This window comes from Panthera uncia (assembly GCF_023721935.1).
Source record: "Panthera uncia isolate 11264 chromosome A1 unlocalized genomic scaffold, Puncia_PCG_1.0 HiC_scaffold_17, whole genome shotgun sequence".
NCBI classification, from domain to species: domain Eukaryota; kingdom Metazoa; phylum Chordata; class Mammalia; order Carnivora; family Felidae; genus Panthera; species Panthera uncia.
Window position 1 is genome coordinate 56,022,983 of NW_026057577.1, and position 24,217 is coordinate 56,047,199.

A 24,217-nucleotide genomic window follows, 5' to 3' on the forward strand; every position below is an offset into this window, starting at 1 on the left:
CCGTCTCCCTCTCCGTCTCCCTCTCCGTCTCCCTCTCCGTCTCCCTCCCCCTTCCCTCCCCCTTCCCTCCCTCTCTCCTTTTCCCTGCTTATGCTCTATCTCAAAAAAAAAATTTTTTTTAATCGTTTATCTTTGTTTAGATCTTTGTTACTTAAAGTGTAGAGCGTATACCAGCATTGTCATTGCCTGGAAGTCCCACCCAGACCCACTAAATTCAAATCTCCATTTTGAAATGATCTCTGATGATTTTGTATACATATTAAAGTTTGAGAAGCTCTGTGAGGGTGCCTGGGTGGCTCAGTCAATAAAGTGCCCAACTCTTGATTTTGGCTCAGGTCATGACGTCACATTTCATGAATTCGAGCTCTGTGCTGTCAGCTTGAGCTTCTCTCTCTGCCCCTCCCCCCACTCGTGTGCTCTCTGTCTCTCAAAATAGATAAACTTTAAAAAATGAGGGACGCCTGGGTGGCTCAGTCAGTTGAGCCTCTGACTTCGACTCAGGTCATGATCTTACTGTTGGTGAGCTTGAGCCCAGCATGGGGCTCTGTGCTGACAGCTTAGAGCCTGGAGCCTGTTTCAGATTCTGTGTCTCCCTCTCTCTCTGCCCCTCCCTCACTCACATTCTGTCTCTCTCAAAAATAAATAAATGTTAAAAAAATATATTTTTAAATTAAAAATGAGAAACACTGTGAAACTCACTCCACTTTTAAGCCCTCAATAATGCATCTTCCTGTATAATTCTTAATCATCTCATAGCTTAAAGGAGAAAAACGTGTGCTCATTTCAGTAGCTAGTGCAAAGGCAGCTGATAAAGTTCCAAACCCATTCCTAACATTGCTATAATGATTGCATTGAAGTTTTAGCTTATTTAAGGAGATTGGCATCTTTGCAATGATGACTTTTCCAGTTCAGTTATCAGTATATCTCCCCATTTATTAATTTTTCCCACCATATAGCACAAAATTTACTCCTTCCTCTGTAGTTTACTCCATTGGTTAGTTTTGGCTATTATGAATGTCATCTTTTTATCTATCGTTATTTTTGACATATGGAAAATGTATCAAGTTTAGATATACATTTTATAGCTAATTACTTGGAAGAACTCAGTTTTATTTATTTATTTAATGTTTGTTTATTTTTGAGAGAGAGAGAAAGACAGTGTGAGCAAGGGCGGGGGAGGGACAGAGAGAGAGGGAGACACAGAGCTCAAAGCAGACTCCAGACTCTGCGCTGTCAGCACAGAGCCTGATGCAGGGCTTGAACTCCCAAACTGTGGGATCATGACCTGAGCTGAAGTCAGATTCTTACCAACTGAGCCACCCAGGAATCCCAGAACTCAATTTTAATAGTTGTTCAGGTGACCCTCTTGACTAATAACTACTTTTTACATTTCTCATTTTTTTTTAATTTTTTTTAATGTTTTTATTTATTTTTGCGACAGAGAGAGACAGAACATGAGCAGGGGAGGGCCAGAGAAAGAGGGAGACACAGAATCGGAAGCAGGCTCCAGGCTCTGAGCTGTCAGCACAGAGCCCGATGCGGGGCTCGAACCCACAGACTGTGAGATCATGACCTGAGCCGAAGTCGGACGCTTAACCAACGAGCCACCCAGGCGCCCCAATTTCTCATTTTTTAAATCTTGTAATCCGTCAAGGAATAAATTCATATGACCCTAATAGTATAGGAAACTCTAAAACACTGAGGACTTAAAAACTATGTGGGCTTTAAATCCCACCTCTGGGAATATGGAACACAGCTACTTTTCCCTATTCCTTCCTCTGAGTGCAAGTAAAAGCCCCAGACATTATATGTAAACAGACACAACACTGTGGAAGATGGAGAGAGAAAAGCCAGACTGGCTAGGGAACCTTGAGATCCAAAGAAGGACACGGAGGTGAGTTTCATGGTTTTCTTTGAGCTTAAATATCTCAGTCTTGCTGCAGCAGAGTCTGGCAACATGGAAATGCTATGGGTGCAGGCCAAAATAAAAAATTTAAAAAAAAAAAAGCTCCAGCAAAAACCTGCTGTCTGTGGCCAAAGGATCAGAAAAGGTGCAGCCCACAAAGACAAAACTTTGAGACAGTAACCACTCTCCTCCGGCCACACACCACGGAAAAAAATCTTGACCCCCACACCACTCATGCCCCAAAGTGGAGAGCCTGGCCCTCCACCCTGGGTAGAATCTAACCAGGTATCCAGATTACTGCAGAGGCCACTTCCGTGGCCGGAAGCAATAATGTGGCCACCCTCCCTTTCCTTGCTGGGAGGTGTCAAAGGAGGCATGGTAGAGTCAGGACTTGGATCACAACGTGGTGGTAATGAGGCCACCTGCCCCAAAGCCTTCTGCCATCAGTGGGCAGCACATGGGAAATAGTACCAGGCACCACTACTCTCCCAGGCAGAGTGGTACCAGCACCACCGTAGGTGGGTAGTTACAGCTCCCACCTCCCATTCAACATAATAAGCAGCCCCCACCTCAGGTGTCAGTAGAGGCCAGGTGGAGAACTTGAACTTCCACCCTTACTTGCCAGTAATGAGGCAGCACCATGACCCTTCCCTTGCCAAAGCAATGTCGGGGAAACAGATTAAATGAGTGCAGAATCTCTTCATGTAATATCCAGATTTTCCAAATTTCGGTCAACATTTTAAGAAACAAGCAAGCTATAAATTTTAAAAGATAATCAATAGATGCCAATGCAGATGACAAAGATGCATAATTATCTGACAAAGATTTTAAAAGCCAAACAAATTTTAAAACTAAAAACTAGAACAAATTTTAAAAAAACTCAATAGATAGACTCGGCAGCAAAATGGAGGGAACACTGGACCGAATCAGTGAACTAGAGAATAGAATCATAGAAATTACCAGATCTAAACAACAGAGAGAAAAGATTGAAAAAACAGTGAACAGAGCCTCAAGGCATCTGTAGGCCCATAACAAAAAGAGTTCACGTTTGTGCCATCAGAGTTTCAGAGAAAAGAAAGGGGAAGTAGTGAAAAGGCCCTGGTAGAAATAATGTCTGAGAAGTTGCTGTCTGTGGTCAGAGATGCAGAACCACAGAGGCATGAAGCTGAGTCAACCCCAAAGAGGATAGACTCGAGGAAATGCCCAGCGCAGAATTCATGATCCCCCCCCCCCCGCAAGATATTCTTTAGGAATGAAGGGGCAATCGAGGCATTCTTAGATGAAAGAAAGTTAAGAGAACTTGTCACGAGCATACCTGCCCTAAAAGAATAGCCTAGAAAGTTCTCTAAACAGAAAAGGAAATGATTGAAGAACTGTGGGGAAACCAGGAAGGAAGGGAGAACAACTGAATGAGTACAATTGCGGGTTCAATGCATTTTCTTTTTGCTCTTGAATTTCCGTAATTAGGTTCACAGTTGAAGTAAAAGTTAAAACACTGATGTGGTTCCAAATATGTGTGTGGACAAAATACAATTGTATTATAAAAGGGGGTTGGCGGTAAAGGTATATGTAGGAAGTTATGGTTTCTGCACTTTGCTGGAGATCAGATTATCTGTAAAAATGAAGCAGCAGTTCTTATCAGTTTGGACATTATCCATCTTTTAAATTTTTGTGAGTTCATGGAGACCCAGTTTTGTCTATCAGACATTCTTGGGAGGGGCACTCGACAGAACCTATCAATTTTAAATACCAACTTTTGAGCCAATAATACCCTACCTTGATGGAAGCATCCATACAAAATACATAATAATGTGTGTAGAGGGTTGTTTACAACGGTATAGTATATAGACACCACGACATTTTGCCCTTTTTCAGAAAATACGTAACAAAAAGTTAATAAATCTTTTGGAGAGTAGCTAGGTCAAAGTAGGGGTAGGTACATAGGCACATTTTACTTTACAGCTTTTCTCTGTTTTTGCTGTATATCCTTTTATTTTTCTTTAAGTTTATTTATTTTGAGGGACAGAAAATGTACTCACAAGCAGGGAAGGGGCAGAGAGAAAAGGAGGGAGAGAGTCCCAAGCAGGCTCCATGCCGTCAGCACAGAGCCCAAAACAGGGCTCATTCCCACAAACTACGAGATCTTGTCTGAGCCGAGATCAAGAGTCAGACATTTGACCAACTGAGCCACCCAGGAGCCCCTACTGTATATCCTAATACATCAACTTCTAGGCATTGAGTACAGATGCTTGGCATAAAAATTTATATCATTATTTTATGTTTTCCTTTTTTTTGTTAACAGGTCGCATCATAGTATAGGCAGCAAACTACAAATTCCTTTTTTTCTTCACATTGTATCTTGGAGATCTTCCTACTCCTCAAGATACAGCACATCCCTGCAGTCAATGTATGGGACTCATTCTTCTTAACTGCCATGTAACATCCCTCACTATGACTGCAATTGCAGTTGATCTGTATCCCCATGTGTAAACATTCTGCTCTATACATGTTTGGTATTATAAACAATGCTGCCGTAAAAATCCTTCTTCCACACAGGTGCTTTCTGTAATTTGATACTGCTAAATTCCCTCAAAAAGACTATACCCATTTTTTCTTTTCCTGAACCTTAGTCCCCTGTCTTTGCTTTTTCATTCACTGCTTGACAGGTGGATAAGGTAGCAACTTTCCCAAAATTATTCTGCCTGCTGCCCCGGGCTCCCTCAAGCTTAGAGCCATCCCACATTTTTTGTAGATGTTCTTACATTTTTGTAGAAGTTTGTTCTGTGGTTCTGTCTTTAATCCAATTCCAGCTGTCGGCTCTCTTACAGGGTCCCTCAGAGTCGTTGATCCATATGCTTTCTTGTTTCTAGTACTATCGTGAATTGCTTTAAAAGCCTGTTGGAGGGGCGCCTGGGTGGCTTGGTCGGTTAAGCGTCCGACTTCGGCTCAGGTCATGATCTCACGGTCCGTGAGTTTGAGCCCCGCGTCGGGCTCTGTGCTGACAGCTCAGAGCCTGGAGCCTGTTTCAGATTCTGTGTCTCCCTCTCTCTCTGCCCCTCCCCTGTTCATGCTCTGTCTCTCTCTGTCTCAAAAATAAATACACGTTAAAAAAAATTTTTTTTTAAATAAATAAAAGCCTGTTGGTGAGATTTGGGGGAAAGTGGGTGACGGATACATGAAACTCAATGTATCATTTTTGGAATTACCTGAGAGTCTCTATTGCAAAATTGAAAGTATTTTTTAAAAGCAATTTGTCATTTCTAGAGATTTGAATTGAGACCAGATATCTGGAGCAAGGGCTCAGTTGATCTCCCCCACCCCCCATACTGACTGGCTTATTTTAAATCATCACAGAACGTTTTTTTTAATGATAAAAATTCCGTGTACCTTTTTTTAAAAGAAAAAATGAGGTAGATTGATACAGATAGACATGAAATTTATAAAAATAATTTGATTTTTTGTGTTTATCCCCTTTAATAAGGAAACTTTATTTCATTTCTAATTTGAAAACAAAACCAGAGAATTAAAGTGAGTTACATAGTTAGGTTTCAATAAAAAGATTCTCAAAACTGAATTAGAATAGGGGTGTCTGGGTGGCTCAGCCAGTCAAGCATCCGACTTCGCTTGGGTCATCATGGTTTACAAGTTCAAGCACTTCATAGGGCTCTGTGCTGTCCATAGGGAGCCTGCTTCAGATCCTCTGTCCCCCTCTCTCTGCCCCTCCCTAACTTGTACACGCATACATGTGCTCTCTCTCTTTTTCTCAAAAATAAATAAAAACATTTTTTTAAAGTCTGTTTCTAAAAAAAATTGATTGGGATAAACTTCAACAATTTGGTATTTAATAATTCTAAAGATAACAGTTTGTTTCCAGTTTTTGTAAATGTTTCCTATAAAAGTTCCCTTTGATGGTGATAAGCTAATAAAGCTTTGATGATGAAGCATCACTAAACTTTATGTAAAAATAGATAAGATAATAAATGATCAATCATAGCACTTCTATTTTAGGGATCCAGAGTTAAAAATGAGTCAAGTATTTTTCTTCCTTTTTGGTGTGGGCCATGGTAGGTCATTTGTTGTAGTAAAGGTACTTACGTAAGTCATTATTTTGAAACATCTTATGTTATAACCAAATGATACCAGTACTCAGTTAACCTGTTTGTATGTTTCAGGGCAATTGCATTTTATTACTTCTTGCCACCCAGAGCTTTGGTAAAATTAAGCTTTCGCATGGGAAAATGGGGTTCTACCTGGTAACTGTGCTTTCTGGAGTTCAGGACAAGCTTCTGCTGTGAGCTGGTGCATTCTGCTCAGTGTAACGTCCACCCCTAGTGATGGCGTTCACAAGAGATTTCGAAAGGAGGGTCCCTGACAGTGTTCCAACTCACTGTCTACTGAGATGTACTCTCTTCTTGCACTTTCTAGAATCAACTGTGAGAAACTGTTGCACACTAATAATTCTCTAACTTGCTGTTTTCCACAGGCTTTTTGGAAGGGACATAAACAACGGGAAGCATATATGCGCAGACGGCAAACATTCATTGATAATACTAAAAATATTGTGAAGGTAAACATCCTTCCTACCTTATTAAGTGCGTGGCTTGAACCTTGCTTTTCATTGCAGTTCTGCTTCTGGAAGACAGATTATGGAAAGAGTACATGGGAGGCTTAAAGTCCGAATTGAGTCCTGGGTTTGAGTCCCACATCCATTACTCACTTAGCTGATCATCTTCAAACAATTCTGTTAAAACACTGTAACTGACTCAGGTTCTTTATGTGGTTATGAGAAGAATAACCAGTAAATGCTCTTTCTCTGAGAAGTCCAAATTGATTATTTAAGCTCTGGGGGAAACCAGCTATATTTTGCATCCCTCTTATCATATGCACTAATAATATTAACAAGGCTCAAACTTAACACTGGAAACCTTAGTTATTAGGCAAATGCAAAACCAGTGAAAAGAAAAAATAGAACTAATTACGACCTGGATATGCGGGGTGAGTGAATCTAACCCAGCTTTCTACCCAAGCTGATGACTCTCAGTTTCAAGAAAGAAAAGGCACTGGGGTGCCCACTCCCCAGTGCTGAAAACCAAAGGATTGGCAGAACTGAACTTGCAGACAACATGGAAATCCAGATGAGATTCGGAATAGCAAGGCTAGAGAGAGATAGGAGTCACATGAGGTTAATTAAAAGACCTTTTAAACTGAGAAGACAGAATGACATCATCCAGATCCATTGTGCTTCTCAGTGCTGTGCTGTGCTTGCTATGGAATACATGGCTGTTCTCTGGGAGAGCTATAGGTCCCAGTCGGTCCCTCATGAGAACTCTAGACCTGTTACCCATAAACAGCTAAAGGATACTGGATGCATTTAAGGGAATGAAACCCTGGACTTTGTTTTTGGTTCCCTGTCCCATTGCAACTCTCAGCAAAATGCCTTGAGCTCTTGGTTTTATTTACTGAGATTAAAGCACAGTGATACAAAGCTACATTATCTTCCTCATCATAAGGTATAAAATACTTTGAACCCCTGGGAGAAAAAGCAATGAAAGAAGTAGGAGGTTAGGATTAGGCTTTGCTGGGGCACCTAGGTGGCTCAGTTGGTTAAGCCTCCAACTTCAGTTCAGGTCATGATCTCACAGTTTGTGGGTTCTTGCCCTGGGTCGGGCTCTCTGCTGACAACTCAGAGGCTGGAACCTGTTTCGGATTCTTTGTCTCCTTCTCTCTCTGCCCCTCCCGTGGTCATGCTCTGTCTCTGTCTCAAAAATAAATAAACATTAAAAAAAAAAAAAAAAAAAAGATCAGGCTTTGCTCAGCCTTAAGCATCCGACTTTAGCTCGGGGTCATAATCTTGCTGTTCATGAGTTCAAGCTCTGCATCAGGCTCTGTGCTGACATCTCAGAGCCTGGAGCCTGATTCATATTCTGTGTCTCCATCTCTCTCTGCCTCTCCCCTGCTCACACTTTCTCTCTCTCTGTCTCTCTGTCTCTTTCAAAAATAAATAAACATTAAAAAAAAAGATTAGGCTTTGAGTATTATTTGGTGGGCTTCTAAATTTACCAGAATATCAGTATTATCCTTAGGCTGCATGAAAAGACATTAAAGGTGTTTTTAATGATTGCCTCAATTTCTCTAACTCATTTTTAGATCCAGTCCTGGTTCCGGATGGTGACAGCACGAAGGAATTACCTTTCACGACTACAGTATTTCAGAGATCATGTAAGACACACAAGAGTGGATTTTCATCCTTAGAATGAATTAAATGAATGCTTGGTTGAATGTTAGCATTGAATGAGTTTTATTAAATGGTGGAAATGTTTTTTAGAAGAGAAGCCAAGTGGAAGGCTGTTGGTATATTGTATATGCTGTTTGCACAGACAGTGTTCCTGTCTAGTCTTTGTATTAAATAGAATATTTTGTCCAGAAAGAGAAAATGAAATGTTTTCTTAAATATTTTTCCATCCACTTGCTCCCTTTTGTCTTAACACACACACCAAACCTTTTAATTTGGTTAAGTGATATTTTCATGTCTCCCCAGCTGCCTGTGGCTCAAGTTTTAAAACCTCAATTGTGACTTAGCTGGATGGATAGTTGCAAGCCATACATCAGTAACCTAACATACTTTTTAACAGCAAGTCCAGAGCTAAAGGGTGGAAATGAGCAGTAGGAGAAAACAATAGGTCTTAGAACTCAATATGGTAATATTTGGAAGCTTTTTTTTCTTCTTTGAATTAAGAATTCATGTTCAGAGTGAAACTTCACTAGTGAAGACTGAATAGGAAATGTGTGAGAAGAAATGGCTGTGGGCTAGTAATGCTAAGGAGAAAAGATTCCAGACAAGTATTTTCGAACACTGCTTATAAAGTTTTTATAACTGGTAACCAGTGAAGAAGCCCACAGGAGGAATTTTTTCAGGATCTTGAAAGAATGGATATGTGAACATAGATTAGATCATCTAAATTTTGGGCTAAAATTGTTTTCCCTTTTAGATCTCTTTATAAATAGTCCTATACAACCTTGTTGATACTTTTAGCTAACATATCTGACCCTTTCTTCAAAGAAAATGCAAAAAATAAATAGTGAATACACCACATCTAAATGCTGTCTATTCTAAATAGTGTCTCTTGTTAAATACTGTCACTTCTGGGTTGGTTGGTTGGTTGGTTGGTTTGTTTAATACTGTCACTTCTTAACTAGTTCTGAATTCGACAATCGTGGAGTAGATGGGCCTCCAGAAGATCATGACTGATCTCATTCTTTTGCAGAAAAATGAAATTGTGAAAATACAGTCACTAGTGAGAGCGAACAAGGCCAGAGATGATTACAAAACACTGGGTAAGTTGGGAGCATAAATCTTCCTCCACTAAGGATAGAGTTACGTCTGGATAAACTCATCATGAGTTGACAATATCCTAAGCCAAAAGGACATTGAACACACCTACCCTACAGAACATCACAGCTTAGCCTGGCCTGCCTTAAACTTGCTCTTAGGGGCATCTCAGTGGCTCAGTTGGTTAAGCACATCCAACTTAGGCTCGGGTCATGATCTCACGGTTTGTGAGTTCAAGCCCGGGGTCAGCCTCTGTGCTAACAGCTCAAAACCTGGAGCCTGCTTCAGATTCTGTGTGTCTCTCTCTCCCCGCCCCGCCCCGCTTGCAAATAGAGTGGTTTTGTGGTAACTGAAATGGAAATTTTCATTTCTTTCTCAATTCAGCATCTTTATAAGACTAAGGCATTTTTAATCTGAAAAAAAAAAAGTCATTTTTATTAGTCTCTCATTATCCATTTTCACCCATTCCCCCTGGAGAGGCATTGAATACACTCAGGCTTAGAGGTTGCTGCAGCTGTCATATGGCCTGTAAGTGCTGACTAAGAAGGTAGGTGATTACCTGCAATTAAAATACCCCAAAGTGATTGCCAGCATGAAGATGTCACAAGCCTACTATTGACTGACGAAATCTTAAATTTGAGCCATAATAATTAGTAAAGCTGTAATATTCATTTCTAACAAGTTTATTAGCACACACAGAGATAGAAGGTCATTAGGAGCAAGAAGAGAGAACTTGAGACCAAATGAGATGGCTCACGTTCTCCCAACTTAGCTACATACATGAGCACTGGAGCATCTCTCAGGCTTTTTCTGATACAGCTATGTTACTAGCAACACCTTTGTTAGAAATAGTAGAACATAAATTCCCTTGGGCCTCAGGAAGGGAAGGGGGTCCCAGGATCCAAGGTAATTTCTCCAGTAAAGCCCATCAGAAGCGTCAAAATGCTGATAGTGATGGTGTCTAGATTTAGTTCATGTGAGGTTCATGCTCTTAGTTATTTGTGTTGCTGGTTTACCTCTTCTTTTTTTTTTTTCCTTCCCTTGAATGTGAAAACACCCCAGAACCAAGCTGGCAGTTAAAGGAAAATTGATTAGGGCCTCAGTGTAAAGGAGAGGGTGGTGACAGAGTGGCCACACCTGGGCTGATTTGAAGTCATCTTCGTGTTGCTGCTTGTACTCGCTTATCATTAAAAGTCCAGGGGGCGCCTGGGTGGCTCAGTCGGTGGAGCGTCCAACTTCGGCTCAGGTCACGATCTCGCGCGGTCCTTGAGTTCCCGTCGGGCTCTGGGCTGACGGCTCAGAGCCTGGAGCCTGCTTCCGATTCTGTGTCTCCCTCTCTCTCTGCCCCTCCCCCGTTCATGCTCTGTCTCTCTCTGTCTCAAAAATAAATAAATAAATGTTTAAAAAAAAAAAAAAAAGTCCAGATAGTTTATTCATACAGTTTGCCCAAGTAGATTTCACTAAATGCCTTAACAAATACATTTTTTGTAAAGTTAGAGTGCTAGGGATTTAATTATAATTCATGTTCAAAGTGAGGAAAAACACTTTTAAACTTCAGACACCCCTCTGAACAGTTGAGGCTGGTCTCCCAGGTTCTGGGTGCCCACTCTTGGTCCATGCTCAAAGGACAAGGACCACATTTCAATTTCTAACATAGAACATGTGTTCCGCTTGTCACTCCATAGGCTCCTGAGTGGCCTTACAGGTCTCCCCTCATTGACTGTTTCAAATTCACCTTTCACCTAGTTCCTGCTTCTTCCCCCATGGTCTTCTGGGCTGAGAGGAAACTTTCCGTTTCCTGTTGCAAAAACACAAATCCCTTATCTGGCTCAGCCACCAGCTCTCAGAGATAACTTAGTTAACATTCTTTCTCACGTTTCTCATCAATAAGGCACAAATAGATAGAACTTTCTTCTCGGTGGAGAATCCTGGAAGCAGGATGCAAGAAGGCCGATAAATGAGAATTAGATAACTAGAAAATAGTGAGGCCAGATGACATCAGTGGTGTGCACTCATTTGTATGATCAGTTTCCTTGTCCAGATTTAACCTGGGAAGAATAAGTCCTTCCAGAGACCCAAGTGCTTCCGCTGCTGTGTTTTTCTACTACTGCTGTATTGAGATACCTGATTTCTCTACGACTGATGATAATTCCAAACATGCCTAATTAAAGCATGCTTGTTCCTTTCCCCGCAGTTGGCTCCGAAAACCCACCACTAACAGTGATCCGAAAGTTTGTACACCTGTTGGACCAAAGTAACTTAGATTTCCAGGAGGAGCTGGAGGTAGCACGATTAAGGGAAGAAGTCGTGACCAAGATCAGGGGCAATCAACAGCTGGAGAAAGACCTAAACCTGATGGACCTCAAGATTGGGCTCTTGGTGAAGAACAGGATCACGCTGGAGGTCAGTGCGATCTGTGGGGCTGCTGGCTCTCAGAAGAGAGAAGGGGCATGTACGTTGGCCCACAATGCCTTTGTCCAGCTAAACTCATTTGGAATCCAGGATGTGTGGTCCAGCTTCCTGGACCATTTTTCTCATGGTTCTCAGACCTGCAACATTTTATGCCCCACCCCTAGATAAGCTCTTTTGTAAGGCTTCTCTATCATTCGGAAATGAAATGACGTGAAATGAAGCCTGGTTACGTATGTCCCTCCACAATAAGACTTTACATGAGTATAGAAAAGTAATGTATGATAAAAACATGGATTTCGGCCTGAAAAAACATGGGCCAAATGCAATTAGAAGATGTGCTCAAGTTGCCCGAGGCTTGGATCTCTTCCCAGAATAACCACAGATTGAACAGTCTACCAATAGCCGCAGATGAGACTCTGGATACCAGTGAGAGGTGGAACTGCAGCGATTTCATCTCCCAAAATGGAAAACGTCTCTTTGCAAAGTTCACAAGAAGCAAGGAGTTCTCCCCCACAGAATTGCAGTCCTAGAAAATCCAATATATGTTAAACCTGGGGGGAGGGATTTTGCTTTCACCTAAAGCAATTAGATTTGAGACTCAAATAATTACAGAATTTGGACCTACACGAATGACCAGCAGGACACTGAAAAATCCAGCCGTGCGAAATAGGGACAGTTATTGACACAGGACTGTCGTACACATCGCAGGACAGTAGTGCTCCCTGCCCCCACCCAGTAGAAGCCAGCAGTCCCTTAGAGTTGTTAGGGTGTTAAAAAAAAAAAAAAAAAAAAAAACCTTTGCACATTTCCAAAATGGTCCCTACAGAGTGGGGTGGCCTCCAAAATAGCCTCTAAGTAAGGAATGCTACAGTTTTGGATCTTTATGAAACTTGTTAATGTCAGAGCTCCCTCAAACTATTTGAAAAGTTTCATTTTTACCCAAGAAGTGGAAATTTGTAGGGTAAGATCTCTTACCATGTCACTGTCCCAGTGCCACATCAGTTTTCAGAAAATGTATAGGTCAAGAGGGGCATAGGGAGCTGACCTTCTGGAAACACTGAGAAAGCTACCATGCGTCAAACATGGCGTGCTCACTGCCACTGACTTGAATCTATGGTTCTGGAAAACTGGGAGATGAGCAGCTCAGAAGGCAAGCAGATAAAAGGACATGAACACCCCACTCTTGTCTCCAGCCCTCACAGAGAAATAGTGAAATAGTGCGCAAAAAATAAGGAAAATAGAGCAATTTACAAAACAGGAAATGATACTCTTTTCTAAATATTAAAGTATAGTGTAAATGTTCTGTATTAAGTCTGTTTTCATTATTTTATCCAGAAGAACCGTAGTCCTCTCCTTTTTAAAAATAATGTGTTTGTGTGTGACAAACATGAGAATTTTTCAAGTGTAATATATTCCAGAAGGTCCTTCAGAAAACGCCTTTTATAGCCTTAAACTACTGTTTTACCCAATTCCCATAAAGTTGTAAACAGGAAATGCCTTGCCTTTTAAAGTAAAGGCTAGTTGCAAAATAGTAAATGGTAGAAATAACATGTAGCTTGTTATTCATGTGGATAATGAAACCATGGCAAATTTTCAGGTTTTTTAAATGTTTAAGATTGTTCTTTTAGGTAATCCTAATTGATAGCTTTGTGAAACAGCTATTTTTTCATTTTACCTTTTCAAATGCCAAATATTGATCAATTACTGGAAATTAAAACTAAGGATTATTAAATATATGGTCTTTAGTCACTGACAGTAGCATTTTTAGTTTGATGCTAAGAATAGTACTGTTGAAGCTTTGTTTATAATAGTGAAAAAGTGGGAAATAACCCAAACACAAAAACAATAGAGAACAGCAGTAGGTTATATAGCCACGAAAAATAATTTTTCCAAGGCAGGGGCCTAATTCAAGGGCAGGCGGAAGAGTGTGCAGTGTGATAGAGAAGACCATAGTACTTAAAGCAGTACAATTTCATTTGTTGTGGAAAATATATATATACTTAAAGCTAGGGAAAAAATGATTTTTCTTTGGGTGGGTGGTAAAATTTAACTTCTTGATCCTTTTTTATTTTTAAACAGTAAGCATATTTTTAGTAAGGAAAAAATACTTTTTTGTGATGTTTATTTTCTTTTTTTTAATGATAAACACAATTCTATTTTTCTTAATATTTTTTACATTTATTTTTTTTAATTTTTTTTCAATGTATGAAATTTATTGTCAAATTGGTTTCCATACAACACCCAGTGCTCATCCCAAAAGGTGCCCTCCTCAATACCCATCACCCACCCTCCCCTCCCTCCCACCCCCCATCAACCCTCAGTTTGTTCTCAGTTTTTAAGAGTCTCCTATGCTTTGGCTCTCTCCCACTCTAATCTCTTTTTTTTTTTTTTTCCTTCCCCTCCCCCATGGGTTTCTGTTAAGTTTCTCAGGATCCACATAAGAGTGAAACCATATGGTATCTGTCTTTCTCTGTATGGCTTATTTCACTTAGCATCACACTCTCCAGTTCCATCCATGTTGCTACAAAGGGCCATATTTCATTCTTTCTCATTGTCACGTAGTACTCCATTGTGTATATAAACCACAATTTCTTTATCCATTCATCAGTTGATGGACATTTAGGCTCTTTCCATAATTTGGCTATTGTTGAGAGTGCTGCTATAAACATTGGGGTACAAGTGCCCTTATGCATCAGTACTCCTGTGATGTTTATTTTCAAGAGAGAGGGAGACATAGAATCTGAAGCAGGCCCCAGGCTGTGAGCTGTCAGCACAAAGCCCGACATGGGGCTCAAACACACGAACTGTGAGATCATGACCTGAGCCGAAGTCAGATGCTTAACCGACTGAGCCACTCAGATGCCCCAGGGAAAAATATTTTGAAAGGAAGTAGCTTAGTTTGTAAAGAATAATTCCAGCTCTCCAAAGTAACCATGTGTCTTAAAATTCTTCTAAAATTGGCATTCCTTGGCGGCACCTGGGTGACTTGGTTAAGCGCCAAACTCTTGATTTGGGCTCAGGTCATAATCCCAGGGTTTGTGTGATTGAGCCCCACATCAACTCCACGCTGAGTATAGAGCCTCCTGTAAGATTCTCTCCCTTCCTCTCCCTCTGCTCTCCCCTGCTTGCATGTGTTCATTCTCTCTCTCTCTCTCTCTCTCTAAAAATTAAAAAAAAAATTTTTTTTTAATTTAAATTGGCATTCCTTACTGGGCTGGCTTAGTCAGGAGAGGGTGCAACTCTTCATCTTGAGGTCATGAATTCACGCCCTAAGTTGGGCATAGAGCTTAAAAAATAGTAAGTAGGGGTGCCGAGGTGGCTCAGTTGCTTGAGTTTCGGACTCTTGATTTTGGCTCAAGTCATGATCCCAGGGTCAGGGAATGGAGCCATGCTGAGAGTGGGGCCCGCTTAAGATTCTCTCTCTCTCGGGCACCACTGGGTGACTCAGTCATTAAGTATCTGACTTCGGCTCAGGTCATGATCTCACAGTTCATGAGTTCAAGTCCCACATCAGGTGAGCTTGAGCCCTGCTTCATGTGACCTGGAGCCTGCTTTGGGTGAGCCCCACTTCATGCTCTCACACTGTCTCTCTCTCTGCCCCTCCAGAGATTTTCTCTCTCTCTCTCTCTGCCCCTCGCTCATTTGTGCCCTCCCTCTCTCTCTCAAAACAAAAAAAATTCTGCCTCCTTCCACCCCTCTCCCCAGCGCGTGCTCGCTCTCTTGCTCTCTCTCTCTCTGTCTCTCTCTCTCTAAAATAAAAAATAATTGGTGCCTGGTGGCTCAGACAGTTAAGCGTCTGACTCTTGGTTTCAGCTCAGGTTATGGTCTCACAGTTCAGTGAGTTCAGCACCGACAGTGTGGAGCCTGCTTTGGATTCTCCTTCTCTCCCCCTCCTATGCTCGAGCACGCACTCCCTTTCTCTCTTTCTCTCAGAATAAATAAACTTAAAAAAAAATAAAATAAAATTTTATAATAAATAAAATTGGCATTCCTGCTAGAAATCACAGAAAGTCAGTGGATGAGTGAAGTGGCTAACATTGGTTTTAGGCAAAAACATTGGCTTGTAGATGGAAACAGAACAACTGGGGTAGAAGTTTCTTAGAGACATAGGAAGAAGGGTGTAAACTCAAACTACTCTGAGAGAAAATCTGGATAGAAATTACAAGTAGTTTTTTAATGTTTGTTTATTTTTGAGAGCGAGACCGAACGCCAGTGGGGGAGGGTCAGAGAGAGAGGGAGACACAGAATCCGAAGCAGGCTCCGGGCTCTGAGCTGTCAGCCCAGAGCCCGACATGGGGCTCAAACTCACCAGCCATGAGATCATGACCTGAGCCGGAGTCCGACACTTAAATGACCGAGCCACCCAGGTGCCCCAAAAGTAAAAGTCATCTTGAATCCCTGAAATTCCCATTGATGAATGTGGTGTATCATAAAAGACTTGAAGGCCAGGGCTGCCTGGAACCCAGGTGAAGACTAATTTTACCGCTTCATTACACCATTTCACTGTGTATATTAGCAGGTTTCCATGGGCATGTTTCTTAACCTCTCTGAACCTTGTTTTCTTCACTGAAAATGTGCTAAATGTTTCCCGTATATTGTTTTTAATCTTGACAGCAGCTCACACTGCTATTATTAAGCCCATGTTATAGACCTAGGAAACAGGCTTAGAGAGGTTAACCTGCACAAGGTCGCAAAGCTTACTAGGCTTCGCAGATACCCCTGTTTTCGTGTCTCCAAAACCCCAAACCTTGGACTAGTCTGTAACTTCCATAAAACTTTTCATATTACCGCATATAACCTGCATGCAGGTATCTGTTATTAGGGGAAGGGACAAAATGGTGGCAATATGAAAATAAGAGAATGTCATGAACAAGTTATTAAATACTGTTGCTCCTTCAAACCATGATTCTTCAAATGTTCGGTATTTATTGGTAAGAATAGAGGACATTAAATTTCTATTAATGAAAAGCATATGACTCTGTTTGGAACCCCTCTCTGGGTTGGCCTTCGGCCCCTTCTTCAACCTTCCCAAAGAAAACTTGTCTTGCCACAAGAGCCGTGTTGAGCAAGGCATAGTTTCCCCGGAAAGAATGAAGAAAGAAGGGCTTACTGCCGGTGCTGCGCTTGGACCTGCAGCCGATACTGTTCTATCCGCACAGCCACTAACTCCCTCACCCTTCCCCTTCAGGACTCAGCCTCTGATGCTCCTGCTTCCCATCCCAGATGACTCTCCCTGTCCTGTCCTCGCCAGAGGTCTCTATTTCTAATGCAGAGCAATTTAGTTCTAGAAGCCCAGGAGCTTGCTTGCCACGCCCACTCTCCTCTTGTGTGTACGTCAAAAACCAAGATGTAAAGATGGGCTCTGGGATCAGAACATACAAGAAGTCTTCAGTTTCCAGAGCTACCTCAGTGGACGATAATTGGAGGAGGAGTTAAATAGCAAGTTGTTTTTTTTTTTTCTGCCATGTATTTAAAACCAAGATCATATGTTTATTCCATGTATTTGAGGGAATTCAATGGCCTATACCTCACCAGTTACTTGAAGACAAGAGAGCTGGGTTGTCTGAAACTCTAAACCAGACTTCTTCTGGTGATGTTTTAAGACTTGCTGTCAATAAGGATGTCAGGCAGCTGCCTGCCTAGACTTCCTCTTAACCTCCATGTGGTGCTAAGCACACTTCCTTTTTAATCCTGAAGTATTTTATATGTCTGTGAAATGAAGGTGAAAATGTTGCCTTTCTAAAAAATTTCATGGAAATGCAAATCAAATCCCCCTCATTCTGCATATGAGCAATTAAGAAGACAGATGTTAAGTGATGAAGTCCAGGTTTTCCCTAAGCTGAGAATGGCAAAGAATAAAACCACAGACCTGGAGGGCAGTGGATATAACCATATAGAACCATCTTATTTATCTCAGAGCTCCAAGGGCTTTTTCCTATGTGTGACTGAACCAGGGAGAACGGGGTGGGAGAATGGGGTGCTAGGAGGTAAGCAGATTTAGAGCCTGTACGCAAAAGCTGACAGTGGTTCTCACCCCCAGGGCCAATTGGAAATGGTGGCAGGCACATTTTTGACTGTGAAAATGACTAGGGTCCCTACTGGTATTTGGTGGACAGAGGCCAGGGATGCTAGATGACCAGCAGAACATGCACAGCAAAGCTTTTTATTGCCTGAAATTCCCAGAGTGCCCCCTCAGGAACAGTGGTCAAGCATCCTAATGCTGGCCGCAGATCAGCTCCTCACATGGTGGCTGGGCTAAGAGCTCGGGGAAGCAGATGGAAGAACAGTTAGGAAAAACAGCTTTATTGCCACCTGTTCTATGGAACAGTGACCCATTGTTACGTGGCAGAGGAGGCATTCTAGAGCAGTGGCGTTCATGTGAGTCATGTGCCCTTGCTGGGTCATGAAATCAATTTAGTGAGTCACATCAGCATTCCTTAAAAAAGAATAGAATAAAAGCAAATTGAAGGTACCAGAGTGTATCCCAGTAGTATGGCTAAGTATTTTGTAGTGCGTGTGTGTGTGCACGTGACTGTGTGTTTCCCAGCGAAAGATGTAAGTTGTATTTTTTGCTGTGGATCCCTGTAAAAATGTGTGACAGACCCTTTTCTAAAAGTTCTACTCTTGTTCCTGTCTCTTGAAACATCTGAAAGGGACACAATAGCCTGAAGGGACCTCTTGATGATATTTGCAGTCATCCCTTTTCCAAGATTCTCTGTAAATGGTTAAAGGAGCACGATTGACAAAAACTTTGTTAAAGATTTAGGGGATTCCTCTCACTTCTATCTCTAATCTCTGCCTCGCGTATTTTCTTGCAAGTGCTTTTATAGTTTTAGATCTAATTCATTCTTTCAAAGTGTACACTTTAATGGTGTTTAGTATATTCAAAAAATTGTGCAACCATAATTTCCATAATTCTAAAACATTCACCCCAAAGAGAAACCCCAGAGAAAATGTTCTCAGATAGTGTGTGCATTTTATCATATGTGAATATCATTTCAGTTACAAAAAAAAAAAAAATTACACCTGTATTCATTAATGGTTATTACCTATTCTCTCCTATAGCAGAGCAACCGTTAATCTATTTTCTATCTCAATAGATTGGCGTGTTGTTGATATTTCATATGAATAGAATCACACAATATCTGGTCTATTGTGACCTACTTCTTTGACTTGATATAGTGTTTTTAAGGTTCACCCATGTTTTAGCATGAATCAGTACTTCGTTCCATTTTATTGACAAATAAAATTCCGTTGTATGGCTCTACCACATTTTGTCTATCCATTCATCAGTTAAGGAACATTTGAGTTATTTCCCCTTAAGGGGTATTATAATAATTGAGCATTCATATACATGTTTTTGTGTGAACGTATGTTTTCTGTTCTCTTGGATATACCCCTAAGAGTGGAATTGCTGCGTCATATGGTAATTCTGTGTTTACTCTCAAAAAACTGCCAAAATGTTTTCTAAGTGGCTATAGTTTACATTCCTACCAACAAGGTATGAATTGAGAAAATGTCTATTCAAATCTTTTGCCCATTTTTGATTGGGCTGGGTTTTTTTGGGGGTTTTTTTTGAGATGCAAGAGTTCTTTGTATCCCTTTTTCGATGCATAATTTGCAAATATTTTCTCCCCTTCTGTGGGTTGTCTTTGTATTAATAGTGTCCTTTGAAGCATAAAGGTTTTACTTTTCATGAACTCCAATTTATCTCTTTTTTCTTTTGTCACTAGTACTTTTGGTATCCTAACTAAGAAACCATTGCCTGATCCAGGGGGAACAAAGATTTATGCCTAGGTTTTCTTTCAAATAGTTTTAGCTGCTGCATTTAGTTCTTTGATGTCTTGTGAGTTAATTTTGTTTATGGTGTGAGGTAGGGGTCTGACTTCTTTCTTTTAAATGTGAATGTCCAGTTATCCCAGAATCCTTTGTTGGAAAGACCATTCTCTCCTTAATGAAATGTATTGATGCCTATATTACATCTTAAAAGCAAATAAGTGCAGCTTTGGAGAACAAATATTGTAAAAGCCAAACTCACCTGTGAGCTGGATTTCCTTAACATTCTCAATCCTTTGTTTCTTCACGAATGAAATGTGGAAAAATCAATCTTTCCAACTATGTGTTTCAGGATGTGTATGAAGGAAGGAGATAAAGAATACCATAGTAAAAAGTAGTCCTTTCATAATTTTTTTTTCCAGGATGTAATTTCACACAGAACAAAGCTGAATAAGAAAAAACATGGAGAAATGCAAATACTGAATAACACTGACAGCCAGGGAATTAAAAGTTTAAGTAAGGAGAGGAGAAAAACACTAGAAACGTATCAGCAGCTGTTTTATCTTTTACAGGTGAGAACATTTGCTTTTACTCTAAGTTTTGGATCGATATGTTTTGGATCACTCTAAGTTTTATGGTTTACAGTGCAATTTCCCCCGTGCTAAAGTTGTGGTAGCTGACACGTTTTGAGTGCCTCCTAAGTACCACGTGTCATTCTGGGATGTTTGGCATACATTATCCCATGTAATTCTTACTACAACCCTGGGAAACATCAGAAAATAGTAATTATTGTTATTCCCCTATTATGTGTGAGAAAACTGAGACACAGCCGGCAGAGGGTAAAGCAAGGGTATTGGAAACCAGTCAGTTTGACTTTGGAGCCCCTGCTTTCGTGACATTATATTATAGTTATCTTCAGAAACAGTATACACCTAATACTAACATAAGTAGATGCTGTCAGCCATGAAAAAAAAGTATGTGAAAAATGGATCTTGACCTGTACCAGCTTGCCCTTCATGCAAGAAAAGAGCCAGAGAATTTGGATTAGGGAAATAGGGTACCTTTTTTATTTCATTATTTTCATGCCATTACTCTGATTTAAATGAACCGTAATTCTCAACTGCTTCCAGGGTGCAGGTGAGAGCTAATCAGTTGAGCTGTTTGTGGTTGGACTGTGGTGGACCAGTTATTGTTTTGGTTAATCCCTCATTCACCTCATCTACCCTACTAGCTCATCCACTTAGTCCCAAGGAAACTGAGTAAGCGCTAGTGATAAACAAAGCCTCCCCTTGGGCAGGAAACCTTTCCCCCAAAAGTTCAATCAGCCCGACTTGCCTGAGTCTGAGTCGGTGTCCCTTTGTGTGGCTGCTTCTGCTTGTGATGGTGATTCCCTCAAGGCCTGGAGGTGCCTGAATCTTTGCCTGAGGATGGCTCTGGCAGGAGGTACACAGAGAACACATTACTCAAACCATGAATGAAGTGTGGTTTGCCCCAAGGAAAGAAGTTATGTTAACTTTAGCAGAGTTGAGAAGTCTACCTGGAATAATAGATTGTAAAGCAAGTGTAGTGCCACAGATGGCCACAATGTGGCAGCATACAGAAAATGTTAAAACAGTATTGTTCCAGGAATCCATTGCTTAATTAACACCAGCAACCATCCCAGAAAGGAAGGGTTTTTGTCTACCTAAATTAGAAGTCTAGTCATGCACCACTTGGAAATTTAATCTTTGGCATTTATTCTTTTTGATATCCGTGAACCTCCCAAATGTATGAGGCTTCTTTAGGATTCAGCTTGTAACGTTAGATTTTGATAGATTTTGTGTCATAAGGAAAATGGAAGTAGTCATTGGCCTAAGACTTCTATTTTTTACCCTGTTCCATAAGTAGAGACCCATTAAGAGAAAGGGTAAAAAGCACAGGAACATATTGAGAATATTCCCACCAAGTTCGATTCCCCAAACAACCCAAAACTGATAGTCCCAGAGCATGCCAGTTTAGTTGTACAAAGGGAAGTGTCTCTTGAAACCATGTATTTTTCTTTACTTTTCCTCTCTATCCTTTGGAGACATTAGCGCAAGATCATTGAGGAAGCTATATAAAAGCAAGTGGTCTGGATTTGGCCTTGGGTTACTGCCTTGGCAAGAATTATTAGCCAAAGCACAGGACAGCTAATATAGAGACTGTTGAGTTTGCCTCTTCAGTATGAGCCTTAATGTAAAACTTTTAGGTCATCTGGGAGGAACGAGGAGCAGGATTCGTTAGCTTTAGAGTGAGTTTCCTTTCTCATAATCCCATGCTTAGTGTGGGAAAAGAATCAATGCAGCACTGTAAAGAAAAACGTCCTCAGCTACTGCTTCAGAAAATTTCAGCCAATAATTATTGAGCTTGAAAGTAAATTTAGTAGTAAAGTAAACTAGAATTTGTGTTTTCTTAAAAACTTTGAAGCAAAACTGCTTGGGTGTATTAAGTGAATACGAGTTTCCATGTATGGAAAAGTTTCTTTTCTCATCGGAAGGAAGGTGAAGGGTAGGATATTTACTTTCTTTGCATGAATATTTTCCTCTCTTGCCTAAATAATAGTTTTTCTCCTCTAACTTCCACCTGGCTGGTGTAGCTGTTGGAGAAAAGCCATATAACCCGAAGTCTGGTGCTGTATCTCAGGAGCTCCACCCTGAGCGGAGCCCTCAGAACTCCACATCAATTTTCTTTTTTTAATTCTTGAGTTCTAAGGTGTCTTTTTTACCCCCGTCACTTTCTTCTGCTTTTCATCTGTCAACTGTCCTGACCTTCACCCTTCTCTTCAGCCTCCCTACCTCACTCCTACCTTCTCTCTCCTTGGAAAACATCATGACCATCCCACTGTCTCTACATGTAAACATACCCTTTTTCTAGACTCAGAATATGGGATGTATTTCCTTCTATTCATTCAGCAGTCTTTCTAGAATAGTCTGTTTCACTGGGCCCTTGTTTCATTATTGCCAGTATCTTCGGATACCAGATTCTGTTTTCTATCCCCTCTCTCTTCTGTGTCTCTATAATAAATATTAATATGTGACTTGAAATGGTTAACAGTATAAAGTGCACACAATTGTATTTAATTAAATAAATAAATCCTGTCGTAGCTTTCTAATATAACTTCCTGTGGTATCGATATTAGCTGATACCTTTTAAAGTATTATTTTGTGCCAGATACTCCACTAGAGGCTTTATGCATATTAAATTACTGAAGGGCAGGGAATTGGGTACTCCTTTCTGCTTTAATAATATATTAACATACAGTTTTGGGGGGGGACTTTGTCTGTCTTCTCTCTTTTCTTTTAGACCAATCCTTTATATCTGGCTAAGCTGATTTTCCAGATGCCACAGAACAAGTCAACTAAATTTATGGATACTGTTATTTTCACACTATACAATTATGCTTCCAATCAGCGAGAAGAATATCTACTCCTCAAACTTTTTAAGACAGCTCTGGAGGAAGAAATAAAGTAGGTATATAAATATATATGTAAAGATATTAATGAATAGATCATTTTAGATTATCATTATTTGCTAAAATAATATTTAAATTATTCTCAGAAATGACTCATACATATTAAAGTGTATCAAATTCCTTAAGAAATTTCTACATCACTATAGATATATTCATGTACAGCTTTCTCCCACCAGTGATACCTTTTTTTACTGCTAAATTAACTTTTGATTTTGCAAGTATGCAACAACTTGAAAATCAAAAGTTTTTTGAAAGTCAGTGAGAAAAAATTTAACTTAATTAAAATTCTGTGAGTAATAAAGTTATAAACAGATGGGGGTAACAATCTCTGCCAAATACTCTTTTTATACTTCTCTTACTGGAATTAAACTGCTTTTCGCTGATTTCAGATTCAGTTAAGGTAAGGAAAAAAATGTGGATATCTATACTAAGTGGGCAAAAAAAAAAAAAAAAAATGAAAATGCCCTTAGCAACTAGCTGGAACCTTAACTGCCTTCCTGGCTTCTTAATACCTTAAGCTATACTATTTCCTACAGATCTCTGAAGCATATTAGCTAGGAACCTCTGCCCTCAGGGTATCTGTGAACCAACATGAGAAATATATGGGAATGTGTGCCCTGAAATAAATAAGTACTAATGAATGATCCATATCGTGTAACAGATCAGAGGGATGGAAAGAAAAGTTCCAGTTACAAATGGTATTGTAATAGTGATGTAACAGGACAGATGGCTGCTACGCTTGTGGTAAACCTAGCATAACATAAACTTGTCAGAACACGAAGTTGTATACCTGAAACTAACATTGTGTGTCATCGGTCCTCAAATTAAGAAGTAATAAATATATACATACATACATAAGGAAAGCTCCAGTTAAATCAGGTCACTCAATAAAGATTTTGTGGAAGAGGAAGTCATTGATCCAAATCCTTGAAGTATATCTATAGTTTTTTATAAGAAAAAGTGGAAAAAGGAAATAAGGCATACCGCTGACAGAAACAGCACTGGCCAAAGTCCAAGAAAGCCGATAGGATCAATCTAGCCAAGATGCGATTTAACCCAGATGACTGGGAGGTGGAGCTAAAAGGATAGGTTGGGCCAGATCATGGGAGTCGCTGAGTAGAGGCCTGAGTGCAAGGCACTGTTTACTTCCTGTGAAGGTGTGAAAGGCCTTTGAGTGGGGGATTGACCAGCCGCTTCGGGTTTTTAGAAGAATTGTTCTGCTGCTGTGTATGAATAGAATAGATTATAGCTGCCCAGGTCAGAAAAATGGGGGAGTCAGAAGGAAAAAGATGTAGTTGGGAGT

The 24,217-nt window shown here is 40.4% G+C and overlaps 1 protein-coding gene across 4 annotated transcripts in view; it reads left to right on the forward strand.

The window, feature by feature from the left end:
• Nucleotides 1-24,217, forward strand: part of IQGAP2 (IQ motif containing GTPase activating protein 2) — a 294,952-nt gene that overhangs the window by 236,012 nt on the left and 34,723 nt on the right. For all 4 annotated transcript variants that reach the window (XM_049649666.1, XM_049649667.1, XM_049649668.1 and 1 more), the window contains 6 exons: nt 6,390-6,473; nt 8,054-8,125; nt 9,172-9,241; nt 11,431-11,639; nt 19,847-19,996; nt 22,746-22,909. In XM_049649666.1, the coding sequence (XP_049505623.1) occupies nt 6,390-6,473; nt 8,054-8,125; nt 9,172-9,241; nt 11,431-11,639; nt 19,847-19,996; nt 22,746-22,909 (749 nt within the window). The remainder of the gene's footprint in view (nt 1-6,389; nt 6,474-8,053; nt 8,126-9,171; nt 9,242-11,430; nt 11,640-19,846; nt 19,997-22,745; nt 22,910-24,217) is intronic.